We start from the raw sequence: 15,400 nt of genomic DNA, 5'->3' as shown, positions 1-15,400 counted from the left end.
CTCTGCTCCTTCCCTGGTGAAACATTGAAGACTGGAAGCAGACCTCGGGGAACATCATGGGTTACATCACACCACTCAGAGTACAATCTCTATCTCTGTATCCCAGCCGAAGAGAATGTGCTTATCTCCTCCATCACGGTCCTTGGGTGTATCCTGTCCCATCAGCAGGACGGACCACCTGATGTGGTAGCACAGTTGAATACAGAGGGCGAATAGCAGCCTGGGACTCCCCAATATTGGCTTGTTAAGTGGCCAATCGTCAGGTGAATCGTGTATGTGAAACCTTGTAAATTTTTATTCTCCACAGTAATATCAGGCAGTAGTTGGTGGGGTAATGCAGCCGGCACATCTCCCTCACAGCTCCAGTAATCTTTGTTCGATCCTCACATCTTTTTGTGAGTGTGTATATTTTTCTTGGGGTGTTCTGGTTTCCCCCGTAAGAGGTACTGGGTGTGGGTTAAATGGCACAGTAGCTTACGCCTGGGGAGTGGGTGACAGGAGACTCTTGCTAGGGGTGGTGGTAGAGGCAGTACTATTCACGGGCATTAAAAAAAACCTCAGATAGGCACATGGATGGTAGAAAAATGGAAGACAATGTAGGAGGGAAGGGTTAGATTAAGCATATCACTTGTTTGTTATGTGCCGTTTCGTATGATGAAGGTGATCGTGGTCTTTCCATGACCATGAGTTCTTGGCTGATTTTTCGACAGAAGTAGTTTGTCATTGCCTTCGTCTGGGCAGTGTCTTTGCAAGGCAGGTGACCCCAGCCATTACCAATACTCTTCAGAGGCTGTCTGCCCGGCGGCAGTGGTCACATAGCCAGGACTTGTGATATGCACCAGATCCTCATACAACGGCTGCCACCTGCTCCCATGGTTTCTCGTGACCCTGATCGGAGGGCTAAGCGGGTGTTACACCTTACCTAGGGGAAGGAGTGCCTTTGGTAGAGACATATCTCCACCGCACCAGTCTAGATTAATCATAGTGTAGGTTAAAAGGACAGCACAACATTGTGTGCTGTATTGTTCTATGTTCTGTAATCTAGGTGTGAATAGGCATATGAGAAAATAGAGGTTATAGGGAAATAAATGGGAGAATGGGATTGCTCTGAAAGCCAGCATGAACTCCAGGGACAAATGGCCGCTTCTGTGTTGTAAGAAAATATGAAAAAATAATACTCATTCTATTCTGTATCAGAATGATGTCAAATCTAAATGAGTAAATACTGTGCAGATGTAGTGCAACCTGAAGAACCAGATGGTAAATATTTCGTATAATTTTAAAATCTAAAATTGCAGATGCTGGAAATCTGAAATAAAAACAACAGGGTTGGAAATACTCAGTAGGTCAGTCAGTATCTGTGGAGAGAGAAGCAGTTAACATCTCAGGTCAAGGTACATATCATTAGAACTGGGGCAGGTATTCCATTTGAGTTGCAGAGAAGACTAAGAGGTCGATGGGACAAAGAGGATATGTTTGTGATTGTGTGGAAGACAGGAGAGGATGAGCATCTCAAGTGGTCATATCAATTGAAAGGTGGTGCTAAATTGGAGAAGGAATGCAGAGGAGATGATGGGGGAAATTTTAACCAATCAGAAGAGAATAGAGAGAACGAAAACCAATTGGAAGAAATATGAAATACAAGAATAGAACAGCTGACCATCTGAAATTGTCCAGTCAAGTGCCATGGCCTGAAGGCTATGATATGTCTTTGTCATAAGATCCAAAGAAAACCACAGCCGAGGAGAAGGGAAGCACCTCTCATCTATGGTTTCCAGACACCATACTCACCAGCACGGGCTCCATTTTCCACCCATTGCTCTCATAAACAGAGCTTCCTTTCCCATCTCCATCTGCACGCCCACCAGCCCCCTCACTCATTCCGCAGTGCAGTGAATGCTATCGAGAGTGAAGGGATAAATATATTCCACACAATAGCTTTTGATTTTGTGTTTTATATTCTGTGTTTTCACACTTTTGATTTTGCTGTTTGCGTGATCTTTTTGCGCTTAGGAGGAGAGGTTTGATGTTTTTCTTTGAATAGGTTGGTTCCATGGTTCTTCTCCGTTTTGTGGAGAAGATGAATTTCAGGGGTTGTAAACTGCACGCATACTTTGATAATAAATGTACTTTGAATTCTTTGTGATTTCAGGAATAAAATGTTGGATTCTCATTCTAAACCATACCCTTGGAGAGTGTTTCCTAGAGTAATACTCTTCCCACTGTACATGGAGGGCAATGTGTGCCATAAAATGAGTCTTGGTATTCAGTGTGTATTGCATGGGACTCTTTGTTTTAAGGCCACTCTGACAGGAACTGCACAGTTTATCCATAAAATAACTGACCACGACAATTCCTCATCCCAGATGCTGTTGTTCCGTTTCCACCCAACCCTGTCTGACTCTGTTTGCTGGTCTTCACCATCACACTCACTTACTCATTCTTCTTCCCTGGCCACACAAGATCACCAAGCTGATCACCAAAACAACCTGGTTCTCACTGGTAATTTGATCTAAACATTCAAATTAAGATTAAATTTCTTAAAAAGCAATTAGTTATGATGTGGAATTCAGTGCCTGTAGGGAAAGTGGCAAATTGGAAAAAATAACACTCAGTACTACAGAGAAAGATCAAGTGAAAGGAGCTAATTAGCTTGCCGTACTAGGACTTGTTCTGAATATGATTCTGATTTCTTAATTTCCTTAGATCCTGCATCGCCTTTCTAGGAGTTTTTTTGATTACACGGAGCAAGAAGAGGGCCTTTGAACCATACATCGACATGGATGTGTTTCCAGGTGGGTAGGAATGCAGACTGCTGGCAGGCCCAGCCAACACGCGTGGTGGAGGAGCGTAAAAGAGCAAAGGTGGCAGGCACGGGAGTGGGAAAAGCCGAGTGAAACACACGCAACCTGTCCAACCTTTTTCATGAGACAATCTCATCTCTATGAACAGCTTCCACCACTATTATATTGGTCCGTAAATAAGCAATCTCATACCATACTTTTTACTCCAGATGTGCTGTCACCACTCCCCCAATATAACAGAAACATAAGACAGCTTTGATATTGAATTTCCCTCGCAAAAAATAATAATATTCTCTTAGTTCTCTCAACTTCTTTATCTGCATAGCAGTTTAATGTGCATAATACACTAGACCCCACCCCAATCTCTCATCATTTAGACAACGCTTCTTGTTTTTTAATATTCACAAAATGAATCATTTCACATTTTGCTGCATTTCATGTCATTTCAAAGTTTAAAGTAAATTGATTATCAAAGTACATATATGTCACATATACAACCCTGAGATTCATTTTCTTATGGACATAATAAACCCAATAACCATAATAGAATGAATGAAAGACTGTACCAACTTGGGTGTTCAGCCAGTGTGCAAAACACAACAAACTGTGCAAATACAGAAAGAAAGCAATAGTTATAATAGATAAATAAGCATTAAATATCGAGAACATGAGATGAAGAGTCCTTGAAAGTGAGTCCATAGGTTATGGGAGCATCTCAGTGATGGGGCAAGTGAGGCTGAGTGAAGTGCTGTGGTATCGCTGTAACATTGGTCCTTAGATAAGCCGTCTGATACCATACAGATTATTTCAGATGTGCTGTCACTTTTGGTTTAAGACCCTGATGATTGAGAGGTAATAACTGTTCCTGAACTGGGTGGTGTGAGTCCTGAGGCTCTTGTACCTTCTTCCTGATGGCAGCAACGAGAAGAGAGCCTGACCTGGGTGGTGGGGGTCCCTGATGATAGATGCTGCTTCCCCGTGCCAACGCTTTGTGTAACTGTGCTCAGTGTTAGGGTTAGGAGGTAATTATGTAGGCAGTGGGAAAATTATCCCTCTAGTATTTTCTTGATCTCATTACTGAAGCTTCAGTGTTCCTCAACCCTGCCACTCTGATCTGGCCCACGTCTTCATTAACCTGATTCAACCCTACTTTCTTTTATTGGGTTCTTTCTCATTCTACCACTTGTCTTATCAAGGTTTAAAGTTATGGATATGCTAAGGGGATGGTGGCTAAGGTTGGTGGGGTTATTGCTTATGGTTGGTGTTGGGGTTGGGTTATAGGGGATGAGTGCTTGTGTTTGTGGAGATGTGGGCCCCAGACCTTTGCTCACTCTCTCCTGATTTATCTGTATCTTTTACACTGCTTACACCCTTTTACAATTTGCACTCTATCTTCGTATCAACAGCAAGTTTAACAGCCATATTTTTGGTGCCTGCATCCAAGTCATTTAAAGTTGAGGCCCCATCACTGATCTCTGTGGCACATCTCACTTTGCCAACCAAAGACCCATTTTTGTCCTGTACATTTTTTCCTGTAAGCCACCCAATCTTATAGTTATAACAGAAAGTTATCCCTTGCACCTGGAACTTTTGTTTTCATCAACATCTCCTCACATTAACCCAGCTCACCACCCCCTACCACCTAGTGACCCTTTATATCAGTCAGTCTATGTACATAAGCTAATCTTTTGTATATAGAGCCACACTCAAGCAGTTAACTTGTACGTTGTTTTATGGGATTGCTTTTATATTTATTGTGTTTCTGTGTTTTTTTTTAATTGTTTTCTTTATGCTTGCTGTGTTTTTTATGCTGCATCAGATCTAGAGTAACAAAAATTTCTCTCTCGTTTTCACTCGTGTAGTCAAGAATCATGATAAGCAATCTTGAAGCAGCACTTTAAAACTTCTTTTGGAAATCTAAATATAGTTTGTGCATTGGTTTTATGTTGTTTTAGCAAATTCCAATAAATTGGTCACGCATGATTTCCCAGCCACACAGTCATGTTGACTTTGCCTGATAGCCATGAATTTTTCTGTGTACCCACCCCTTCTCCCTTGGTGGAGTCACCACCCTCCCTGGTATTCAGCGCTCCCCAGCTGTCCATCTCCTCTTACCCTGGCAGATGGCCGATCTGAGCTCTGTGTTTCCAGGGTACAAAGCTCCTGGAAAGGTTCAGCTTTCTGAAAACCATGGAGTGACTGCAGCAGCTCCTTAGTTTCAGAAACCCTGAACTCAGCCTACAAGTAACTGCAGGAACATTCTGCGCGTTCGATTATCCTAAATCCATGCAGCATCTGAGACTTCCTCAGCATCTCAGCATTTCACTGATAGTTACCACATGTGTACTTAGGAACGGTTTTGCTTGGCACTTGATCCTTAGCTCGGGCACAGCTCACTATCCAACTGGTGCACGTCAGAGTTTATGCTTGTGGTAAGTTCCTTCTCACCCACAAGGTAAACAGACCCATCACCAGCTCTTCATAAAGCAATCCAGTAAGTCCTGTTCTCCTGTTTCTATTTGAGCTCCTCTCCAGTTCCTTCAGGAAACTCCGGTTTACTCTGTTGCCACAGCTAGTGAGTTCAAGATCCGAAACAACCCCCTGAGAAAATAGTTTCTCCTCAGAGCATCACTGCCACCTCAGCTGTCATCTTAAATGTGTGTCCCGTTCTAACACTCGCATGGGCTAACACTGGCTATCCACTCAATCTATGCCTCTTGTACACCTCTGTCAAGTCAACTCACTTCCTCCTTAGCTCCAAAGTTAAAAACCCTAGTTTGCTTAACTATAAATGATAATGATTTAACCACAGATATATTGGTAGTTCTCTATAAAGCACAACTGAACTGAAAATGGTAATATTTACAAACTGAAAACAGAATATATGGGGGGTTATCAGCAGATCAGGCAATATCGGTGGAGAGAAAAACAGGAAATAATTCATCTGGGTGTAATTTAAGTTTTCCATTCAGTCACTGGGAGATGAGTTTTCTTCATAACTGACTTCAATAAAAAGGGAAATTCACACTTTCCATTTATTATTTATCACCATTTATTATTTATTATATATAGCTTTGATTTTCATGGAATTATGAAGACCCTTTGTTTCTCATCCCATCTGCTCAGATTTTACTTTCAGCTCTTTAGAGAACAGTTGAGGCAGTCCCAATCTCCTGTACTGAGTGACTACCTGTCCTCTTCCTTGTAAAAGCCCCAGTTGACTTGGTTACCACATTGGGATTGCTAAGTAGTCCATTTGAGTATTTTGAAAGTTATGTGCAACATTTTGAAATTGAAATGAACATAAAGATAAGTGTGAGGTGGTTCATTTTGGTAGGTCAAATATGATGGCAGAATATAGTAATAATGGTAAGACTCATGGCAGTGTGGAGGATCAGAGGGATCTTGGTGTCCAAGTCCATAGGACACTCAAAGTTGCCTCGCAGGTTGACTCTGTCATTAGGAAAGCATACGATGCATTGGCCCTCATCAATCATGGGATTGAGTTTAGGAGCCGAGGGGTAATGTTGCAGCTATATAGGACCCTGGTCAGACCCCACTTGGAGTACAGTGCACAGTTCTGGTCACCTCACTACAGGAAGGATGTGGAAGCCATAGAAAGGGTGCAGAGGAGATTTACAAGGATGTTGCCTGGATTGAGGAGCATGTCTTATGAGGATAGGTTGAGTGAACTCGGCCTTTTCTCCTTGGAGCGGAGGAGGATGAGAGGTGACCTGATAGAGGTGTATAAGATGAGAGGCATTGATTGTGTGGATAGTCAGAGGCTTTTATCCCAGGGCTGAAATGACTAGCACAAGAGGGCACAGTTTTAAGGTGCTTGGAAGTAGGTACAGAGGAGATGTCGGGGGCAAGTTTTTTTACTCAGAATGTGGTGAGTGCTTGGAATGGGCTGCCAGCGACAGTGGTAGAGGCGGATACGATAGGGTCTTTTAAGAGACTCTTGGATAGGTACATGGAGCTCAGAAAAATAGAGGGCTACGGGTAACCCTAGGTAATTTCTAAGGTAAGGACATGTTTGGCACAGCTTTGTGGGCCGAAGTGCCTGTATTGTGCTGCAGGTTTTCTATGTTTCTTTAAAGGTTAGTTGTTCATGATTGACATTTATTGCTGCAGAGAGTTCTGTAAAATATATAAGCCAGGCAGTCGAGGGTTTTCTGCTTTCTAGTTAAAAGTGAAAATCTCAGACTGCTTTGATGTTATTCCACCCACACCTCCCTCTGATATCCCCACATTGCTGGAGCTTCATGAAGACCCATGGCTTGTTTCTTTTCCAGGGCTCAGGAGCATGTTCGTTAAGAGTCCAGTGCAGCCGGAACTGAGTGGCTCTTTCTCCTATGGCACCCTGGAGCACAGCACCAATCCAATCGACAACGAGTATACAGACCCACAATGTGAAGTTAGTTCCTCTCGCCCAGTGATTGTGTCCAAACAAGACTGAGCTCTCAGCCTGAGGAGGACGAACTCCGCCCATTTGGGCCAGTCATGAGCTCTGCTGGAGCTGCCCTCAATTTCCCTCCTTGGACTCCCCATCCTGTGACTGAAGCAACAGTGAGATTGACTGAGAGGACCCCCGCTGTCCGACAAGCTCCCATTCTTTCCTCTCTACTTGCTGAGATCCATGGGAGAAACCAAACATGTCGCAGAATAATGAAGCTACGGGCGACTCCTGCTCCATTCCACACGATGAATTACTTGTTGCACTTCTGATAGCCAATCGCTCACTCGCCTGATCTACCCCTGCATTCCCTGTGTCTGGTAACCACAGACTTCTCTGTGGTTAAAATCCCTTATTTAATGACTGTGTGTATTTGCTGTATAGTAAAACTCTGGTAGTGAGGTGCCCTTGGGACTTAAGTGGTGCTAGACTGACAAACTTACTTTTCTAGTATTATTTCCACACCACAACCGTAATAGGTTCCCCAGTGAGCCAGTTAAGTTTACAAGCACTAAAACAGGACTCCAGCCGGAGGAAAGTGAGTATGGGAATCAGGCCCCGGCAATCCAGAAGGGAAATGACACTGGGGTCTGAGATGGGAGTGTGGGAACTGAGAGTGAGATGTGAGTGTGGGAACTGGGGCTCTGGAGAGAAATGGGAGTGTGGGAACTGAGAGTGAGATGTGAGTGTGGGAACTGGGGCTCTGGAGAGAGATGGGAGTGTGGGAACTGGGGTTCTGGAGAGAGATGGGAGTGTAGGAACTGGGGCTCTGGAGAGAGATGGGAGTGGGAACTGAGAGTGGGATGTGAGTGTGGGAACTGGGGCTCTGGAGGGTGAGATGGGAGTGTGGGAACTGGGGCTCTGGAGGGTGAGATGGGAGTGTGGGAACTGGGGTTCTGGAGAGAGATGGGAGTGTAGGAACTGGTGTTCTGGAGAGAGATGGGAGTGTGGGAACTGGGGCTCTGGAGGGTGAGATGGGAGAGTGGAAACTGGGGTTCTGGAGAGAGATGTGTGTGTGGGAACTGGGGCTCTAGAGAGAGATGGGAGTGTGGGAACTGGGGTTCTGGAGAGAGATGGGAGTGTGGGAACTGGGGCTGTGGAGGGTGAGATGGGAGTGTGGGAACTGGGGTTCTGGAGAGAGATGGGAATGTGGGAACGGGCTGTGGAGGGTGAGATGGGAGTGTGGGAATTGGGGTTCTGGAGAGAGATGGGAGTGTAGGAACTGGGGCTCTGGAGGGTGAGATGGGAGTGTGGGAACTGGGGCTCTGGAGAGTGAGATGGGAGAATGGAAACGGGTTCTGGAGAGAGATGGGATTGTAGGAACTGGGGCTCTGGAGAGTGAGATGGGAGTGTGGGAACTGGGGCTCTGGAGGGTGAGATGGGAGTGTGGGAACTGGGGCTCTGGAGGGTGAGATGGGAGTGTGGGAACTGGGGCTCTGGAGGGTGAGATGGGAGTGTGGGAACTGGGGCTCTGGAGGGTGAGATGGGAGTGTGGGAACTGGGGCTCTGGAGGGTGAGATGGGAGTGTGGGAACTGGGGCTCTGGAGGGTGAGATGGGAGTATGGGAACTGGGGCTCCGGAGAGTGAGATGGAAGAATGGAAACGGGTTCTGGAGAGAGATGGGAGTGTGGGAACTGGGGCTCTGGAGGGTGAGATGGGAGAATGGAAACTGGGGTTCTGGAGAGAGATGGGAGTGTAGGAACTGGGGCTCTGGAGAGTGAGATGGGTGCCTGAGAACTGGGGCTCTGGAGAGTGAGATGGAAGAATGGAAACGGGTTCTGGAGAGAGATGGGAGTGTGGGAACTGGGGCTCTGGAGGGTGAGATGGGAGAATGGAAACTGGGGTTCTGGAGAGAGATGGGAGTGTAGGAACTGGGGCTCTGGAGAGTGAGATGGGTGCCTGAGAACTGGGGCTCTGGAGAGTGAGATGGAAGAATGGAAACGGGTTCTGGAGAGAGATGGGAGTGTGGGAACTGGGGCTCTGGAGGGTGAGATGGGTGCCTGAGAACTGGGGCTCTGGAGAGTGAGATGGAAGAATGGAAACGGGTTCTGGAGAGAGATGGGAGAATGGAAACTGGGGTTCTGGAGAGAGATGTGTGTGTGGGAACTGGGGTTCTGGAGAGAGATGTGTGTGTGGGAACTGGGGTTCTGGAGAGAGATGGGAGTGTAGAAACTGGGGTTCTGGAGAGAGATGGGAGTGTGGGAACTGAGGCTCTGGAGAGTGAGATGGGTGCCTGAGAACTGGGGCTCTGGTGTGTGGAAAGGAGCACAGGAGCTGGGTCCCAGCAGGTCAGAGCACGTGGGAACTGGAACCAATGAATGGGAATGCGTGAAATGAGCAAATTGGAAGGGTGTGAAGCAAACATTACTTGGTGAGCCAGATGCCCAACGATCAAGAAATCTGAATGATCACTTGGCAGAATTTGAGTGTTTTACTGTATGCTGAATTCCATAGTTTAAAATATTTGTTATCTCTATTTAAATAAACACCGGTATGTTATTTTCTGCTGGACAGTAAACATTTCCTCCATACAGATAAGTAAAGGAGAGAAATAACTGGTCAATAAAGATTGTATTTATATATCACTTCTCTTGTTAACTGCAAGTGCATTGCTGACAGTAGTCTTGAGATGTGGAATAGTGGGGCATAACCTGATGGTGTAACTCATGCCCTGTATTCAGATCTGAGCCCAAACAGTAATGACCTACTATCAGAAATGGTCCCGGTACTGCAGAGGGAGATGGAAAATGAGGCACTTGGGAAAGAGAGGATGAGGGGATATTGTGGGAACTGGCACTGGGAGGGTTAGAATTTGGTGTTGAATCACATGAGGTGATATTACGGCAAACGCTTAAAAGCCCGAGCAAGTAGGAGTGTTTTTATTAAAAAGGAAAGATGGGAGAAGTTGAAAGGAAGGAAGGGGTTTTAGGATGATACTTGGGATCACTAACGGTTGGAGTTGTTCGTTAGGGATCCTTGATGGAGAGGGTGGTTGGGTCCTTAGAGCAACATGTCCCTTGCCTCAGGTTTCACTATTAATGTCACCACTCCATACCCCTGCACCAGTGAAGAAATACATCAGAATCAGGTTTGTTATCACCAGCACGTATCGTGAAATTTGTTAACTTAGAAGCAGCAGTTCAATACAATACATAATATAGAGGAAAAAAATAATAATAAATAAAGAAGTAAATCAATTACAGTATGTGTATATTGAATAGATTAAAATTTATGCAAAAACAAATACATATTAAAAAAGTGAGGTAGTGTTCAAGGGTTCGATGTCCATTTAGGAATCGGATGACAGAGGGGAAGAAGCTGTTCCTGAATCGCTGAGTGTGTGCCTTCAGGCTTCTGTACCCCCTACCGAATGGTAACAGTGAGAAAAGGGCATGCCCTGGGTGCTGGAGGTCTTTAATAATGGATGCTGCCTTTTTGAGATCTCCATTAATAACCTCCGTTATTAATGCTCCTTGAAGATGTCCTGGGTACTTCGTAGACGAGTGCCCAAGGTGGAGCCAAATAAATTTATGACCCTCTGCAGCTTCTTCCGGTCCTGTGCAGTAGCCCCCCCACCCCCCATACCAGACAGTGATGCAGCCTGTCAGAATCCTCTCCACGGTACATCTAAAAACGTTTTTGTGTGTATCAAATCTCTTCAGACTCCTAATGAAGTATAGTCACTATACTATGCCCATTCCTGATGAAGGGTCTCGGCCCAAAACGTTTGCTACTCTTTTCTCACAGATGCTGCCTGACCTGCTGAGTTCTTCCAGCGTTGTGTTCATATTCTTTGATCCACAGCATCTGCAGTTGTATTTTTGTGTGAAGTATAGTTACTGACTTGCCTTCTTTATAACTTCATAGATATGTTGCGACCAGGTTACGTCTTCAGAGATCTTGACACCCAGGAACTTACTCACTCTCTCCACTTCTGATCCCTCTATGAGGATTGATAATGTGTGCCTTTGTCTTACCCTTCCTGAAGTCCACAATCAGCTCTTTCGTCTTACTGACGTTGTTGCAACACCACTCTGCTAGTTGGCGTATCTCACTCCTGTCCGTTACTCGCTGGCTGAGACGGTGGTGACATTCTCATCTAGGCTCACTGCTGAGTCTTTTAATACAGACCAGTCTACTGACTTAAAGCAGTCACATCAATGTTATCTCCTCAGACCATGATGTATGGTGTTCAACACCGGACCCTGGTGTTCCACTTTCTGTTTGTATGCAGGGATAAGAAACACAGCAGTTCAGAGGAAGAGTCTGATTTGTGTGAACAGTCTGTGAGTCAGTTCCCAGGACTCTTAAGACCACAAACAAGAAGCAAAAGGCTCATCATTGTGTGGTATTTATAAGATGTTCTAGCACAGACAGTTCTGCTGGAGGAAACAAAACTCGAACTCTGGGGGGGGAGAAAACTGATGACTGCAAGGCGTTTGATCTTTACGTAGTGGGTGGCACAGCAGTTTGACTTAACTGTATTACAGTGCCAGTGACCGGGATTCAGTTCCCGCCACTGTCTGTGAGGAGGTAATGTAGCTTGGCTAGAGTGTGAAGAGGCAGACTGAACCCAGTCCAGGAGGAGCTGCAATGATGGATAAAGTGGAAACCGGAGGTGGCTCAGCTTCAGACTGGGGTGGTAGGCAGGATGTCGGAGTTGAGGGGTCAGGAAGGAAGACGGTGCAAAAACAGGCACGAAGATGGAGAGCTTCAAGAAGCAACCAAAGTAGGAGGTTGTTGCGATGGAGTTGATGGTACAAGCAGTCTGCAGGTTACCGCAGGGTTCCGTTCCTGAGAAGTGTTAGTAACCAGAATTAGAAACATGGTGGGAGGATATTACGGAGAGGGCAGTGATGAGCAAGTGAGCAGGTACGGGAAGGGCAACCACCAGCCGTCTCACCGACTCAGTGAGTCTGTTCCGTGCTTCCAGCTCTGCTCAGCTTAACTGAGCCCCGATTATTGCAGCTCAGGTGGGATTGGTGGGGAGAAAAGGCTCATAGAAATGCCCTTTTCCTACCTGACAGAAGATACCTGCAGCCCCGTAGTACCTGCAAAATCCACCCATATTTCTTCACTATTTTGTTTCTGTAACAAAACCCAATTTTCCTCGGGATCAACAAAGTATGTCTGTCTGTCTGTCATCTCCATCCCACCAATCTCCCATAGTTTGTTGTTAGGTACAGGCTGCCCATCAGTTGTGCATCCATAACCCAGGGAGGAAGTGTATCCAGTATACAAATATAGTGTATAATTGTAAACACTTGGTAGTTGCTAAGAATTATTAGCCTTGTGGATAACAAGTTTACCCCCTGGAACGGTAAATCTTGTCTGCGGTATTATCCACATATTATCCCTCTACAGAGCCCTTTGCCTCTTGTTTGTGAATCTGTGTAATGTTCAGTTAAGCTTATTGAGAGAAGCTGTTGTTTAAAATATGCAATACATTCATAGTTATTAAGACAATTATATTGGAGTTGCAGCTGCAGATTGAGATTTGAGACTAGATGTGTATGAAGCCTTAAATAGATTATGTAAAGATCAGAGGAAAGAGTTTTGTAGATGAGATGAAGGGACTGAATAAATTTATGATTGGTAAAGTTTATGTTTAAACGTCTTTGTAAATAACTATTCAATTGTATGATTTAATGGATGTAAATAATTAACGAATTGTATATTTTTATGTATTTACATATTTACCTTCAAAGAGAAAGTAGTGTAACATCTAATTATTAAGAACTGAGTGTTCGTATGATATGGCTTTCATGCATTGTAACAGACAGCTGTTGGTTAAGTGTTCACCATTCTCAGTTAACAGCAGTACAGTACTTCGATCATTTTCTTTGGTACAAGGAGCCACTCAACCTGTAATGAGAGGGCGGCGGGGGGGGGGGGAGAAAGCACGTAGCCTTTGATTCATATGGTGTGTTACTGAGGCAGACAGCTCCCAGAATTAGCCACATACGTTCCAATTCACACCACATTGAAACTTTGGCTGAGATCCCTCATTCCTAGTGCTACCCACGAAAAGAACATCTATGAACACCTAAAATAAGAACCCGGATTTTACCATGATTTTTCCCCCTGAAAGTTGACCTAGACACCAGGGACCTGACAACAAGAAAGGGCAACAAAGCAGGTATATTACAATTTCAGAAACTCAACACTTTTTTGGTAAAAATTTTAAGCCATTATGAACATAAATAAAATCCTCCCTGGCTGGGATTTAAAACTGCAAAACTAATGAGTGATGAAAAAAGCATGAAGTCACCCAGCACTACAGCGCAGAAACAGGCTCTCCGACCCATCTACTTCATGCCAGACAGTTATATTGCCTAGTCCCATTGACTGCACCTAGACCGGAACCTTCCATACCCCTTCTATCCGCTTGCCTATCCAAACTAATCCTAAATGTTGCAATTGAACCCAGATCCACCAGCAGCTTGTTCCTCGCTCCCACTACCCTCTGAGTGAATAAGTTCCCCCTTGGGTTCTAGTCTCACCCAACCCCAGCAGAAAAAGCCCACTTACATTTACCCTATCTACACCACTTTTAATTTTGTAAACCTCTATCAAATGTCCCCTCATTCTCCTACACTCCAGGGAACAAAGTCCTAACCTATTCAATCTTTCCCTTTCACTCATATTACTTATAACCATTGCTGCCGCCTTCTCTCAGCTACCATTGGAGGAGTCATGAGAGCAGTCCCACCACACAGCAACAGAAAACAGTTACTTCCCTTCAAACATCCAGTTCCTGAACCAACTGGCCCAACTCTGATCACTACAGCTGAGTGACACTATGACCAGTTCAATCACTTTGAGCTAAAATGTTTTCATTGTGTTTAGCTCTAATATTGTTCTTCCTTGTAAGAAGTGTGTATGATTCATGTTTGTTTTTCTAGTGACTGCTGCTTATCAGATGCTCTGTGCCAGTGATGCTGCTGTAAGTTTTTCATTGCACCTGTGCATATGACAATAAACTCAACACCAACTTTGTTATTCTCTGGGCTGTCTCTCCTCCTCTGACTCTACCTCGTCACGGGAATTGAGTGATTGAGAGCACCTCGAGTCAATAAGCCTCAATTCTGCTACTGACAAAGGAGACGGTGGGGTTAATGAAGTAGCTGTTCTATCTCTGCCTGTCGTTCTTGCACATCGACATGCAATGTTGGACGGAGGAGGCAGAGAGCTGACATGAGGCGTTCAATCAGGTTCATCTAATCTGCTGAAGGAGGGCAGAGCTGAGCGCAGCTGTATCACAGCGCTAGAGACCTGGGTCCAGTCCTGAACTTGCCTCCTGCCTGTATGAGCTTTCATGCTCTCCCTTTAGCCAGTGGGCTTCCTTTGAGTGCCCTTACTTCTTCCCAATGATGTGTGAATTGGTAAGATTAACGGTCGCTGTGAAAGGGACTGATAGATTCTGGAGAGGAACACACACAAAATGGTGGAGGAACTCAGCAGGCCAGGCCGCATCTATGGAAAAGAATATAGTCGATGTTTTGGGCCAAAACCCTTCGGTAGGACTGGAGAAAAAAATCTGAGGAGTAGATTTAAAAGGTGGGGGGAGGGGGGGAGAAGCACAAGGTGAGAGGTGAAACCTGAAGGGGGAGGGCTAAAGTAAAGAGCTGGGAAGTTGATTGGTGAAAGACAAACAGGGTTGGAGAAGGGGGATAATAGACAATAGGTGCAGAAGTAGACCATTCAGCCCTTCGAGTCTGCACCGCCATTTTGAGATCATGGCTGATAGGAGAGAACAGAAGGCCATGGAAGTGAGAAGAGGGGAGAAGAGCACCAGAGTGAGGCGATAAGCAGGCAAGGAGATAAGGTGAGAGGGGGAAAAGGGGATGGGGGGCCATTACCAGAAGTTCGAGAAACTGATGTTCATGCCATCAGGTTGGAGGCTACCCAGATGGAATATAAGTTTTGTTCCTCCAACCTGAGTGTGGCCTCATTTCAACAGTAGAGGAGGCCATGGATTGACATGTCAGAATGGGAAGTGGAATTAAAATGGGCGGCCACTGGGAGATGGAATGGATGAGGATTAAATGAATACAATATTTGACATGTGGGGATGTCTCTGTGCCATGTGACTGCATAACTATCTTCTCCCTCAGCGCTGGTTGAGTGTGGAGGTGAG

At 45.1% G+C, this 15,400-nt stretch overlaps 1 protein-coding gene across 1 annotated transcript in view; it reads left to right on the top strand.

Annotated features, from left to right (window-relative positions):
* nipal3 (NIPA like domain containing 3) overlaps positions 1–9,845 on the top strand; it is a 59,905-nt gene extending 50,060 nt beyond the window's left edge. Inside the window, exons 10-11 of the mRNA XM_073034525.1 lie at positions 2,707–2,795; positions 7,100–9,845. Of these exons, the coding sequence (XP_072890626.1) occupies positions 2,707–2,795; positions 7,100–7,263 (253 nt within the window). The 3' untranslated portion in view covers positions 7,264–9,845. The remainder of the gene's footprint in view (positions 1–2,706; positions 2,796–7,099) is intronic.
* The last annotated feature ends 5,555 nt before the right edge of the window (positions 9,846–15,400 follow it).

This window comes from Hemitrygon akajei, chromosome 32, assembly GCF_048418815.1.
Source record: "Hemitrygon akajei chromosome 32, sHemAka1.3, whole genome shotgun sequence".
Lineage (NCBI taxonomy): Eukaryota > Metazoa > Chordata > Chondrichthyes > Myliobatiformes > Dasyatidae > Hemitrygon > Hemitrygon akajei.
This window is presented reverse-complemented; position numbering and strand designations above follow the sequence as displayed.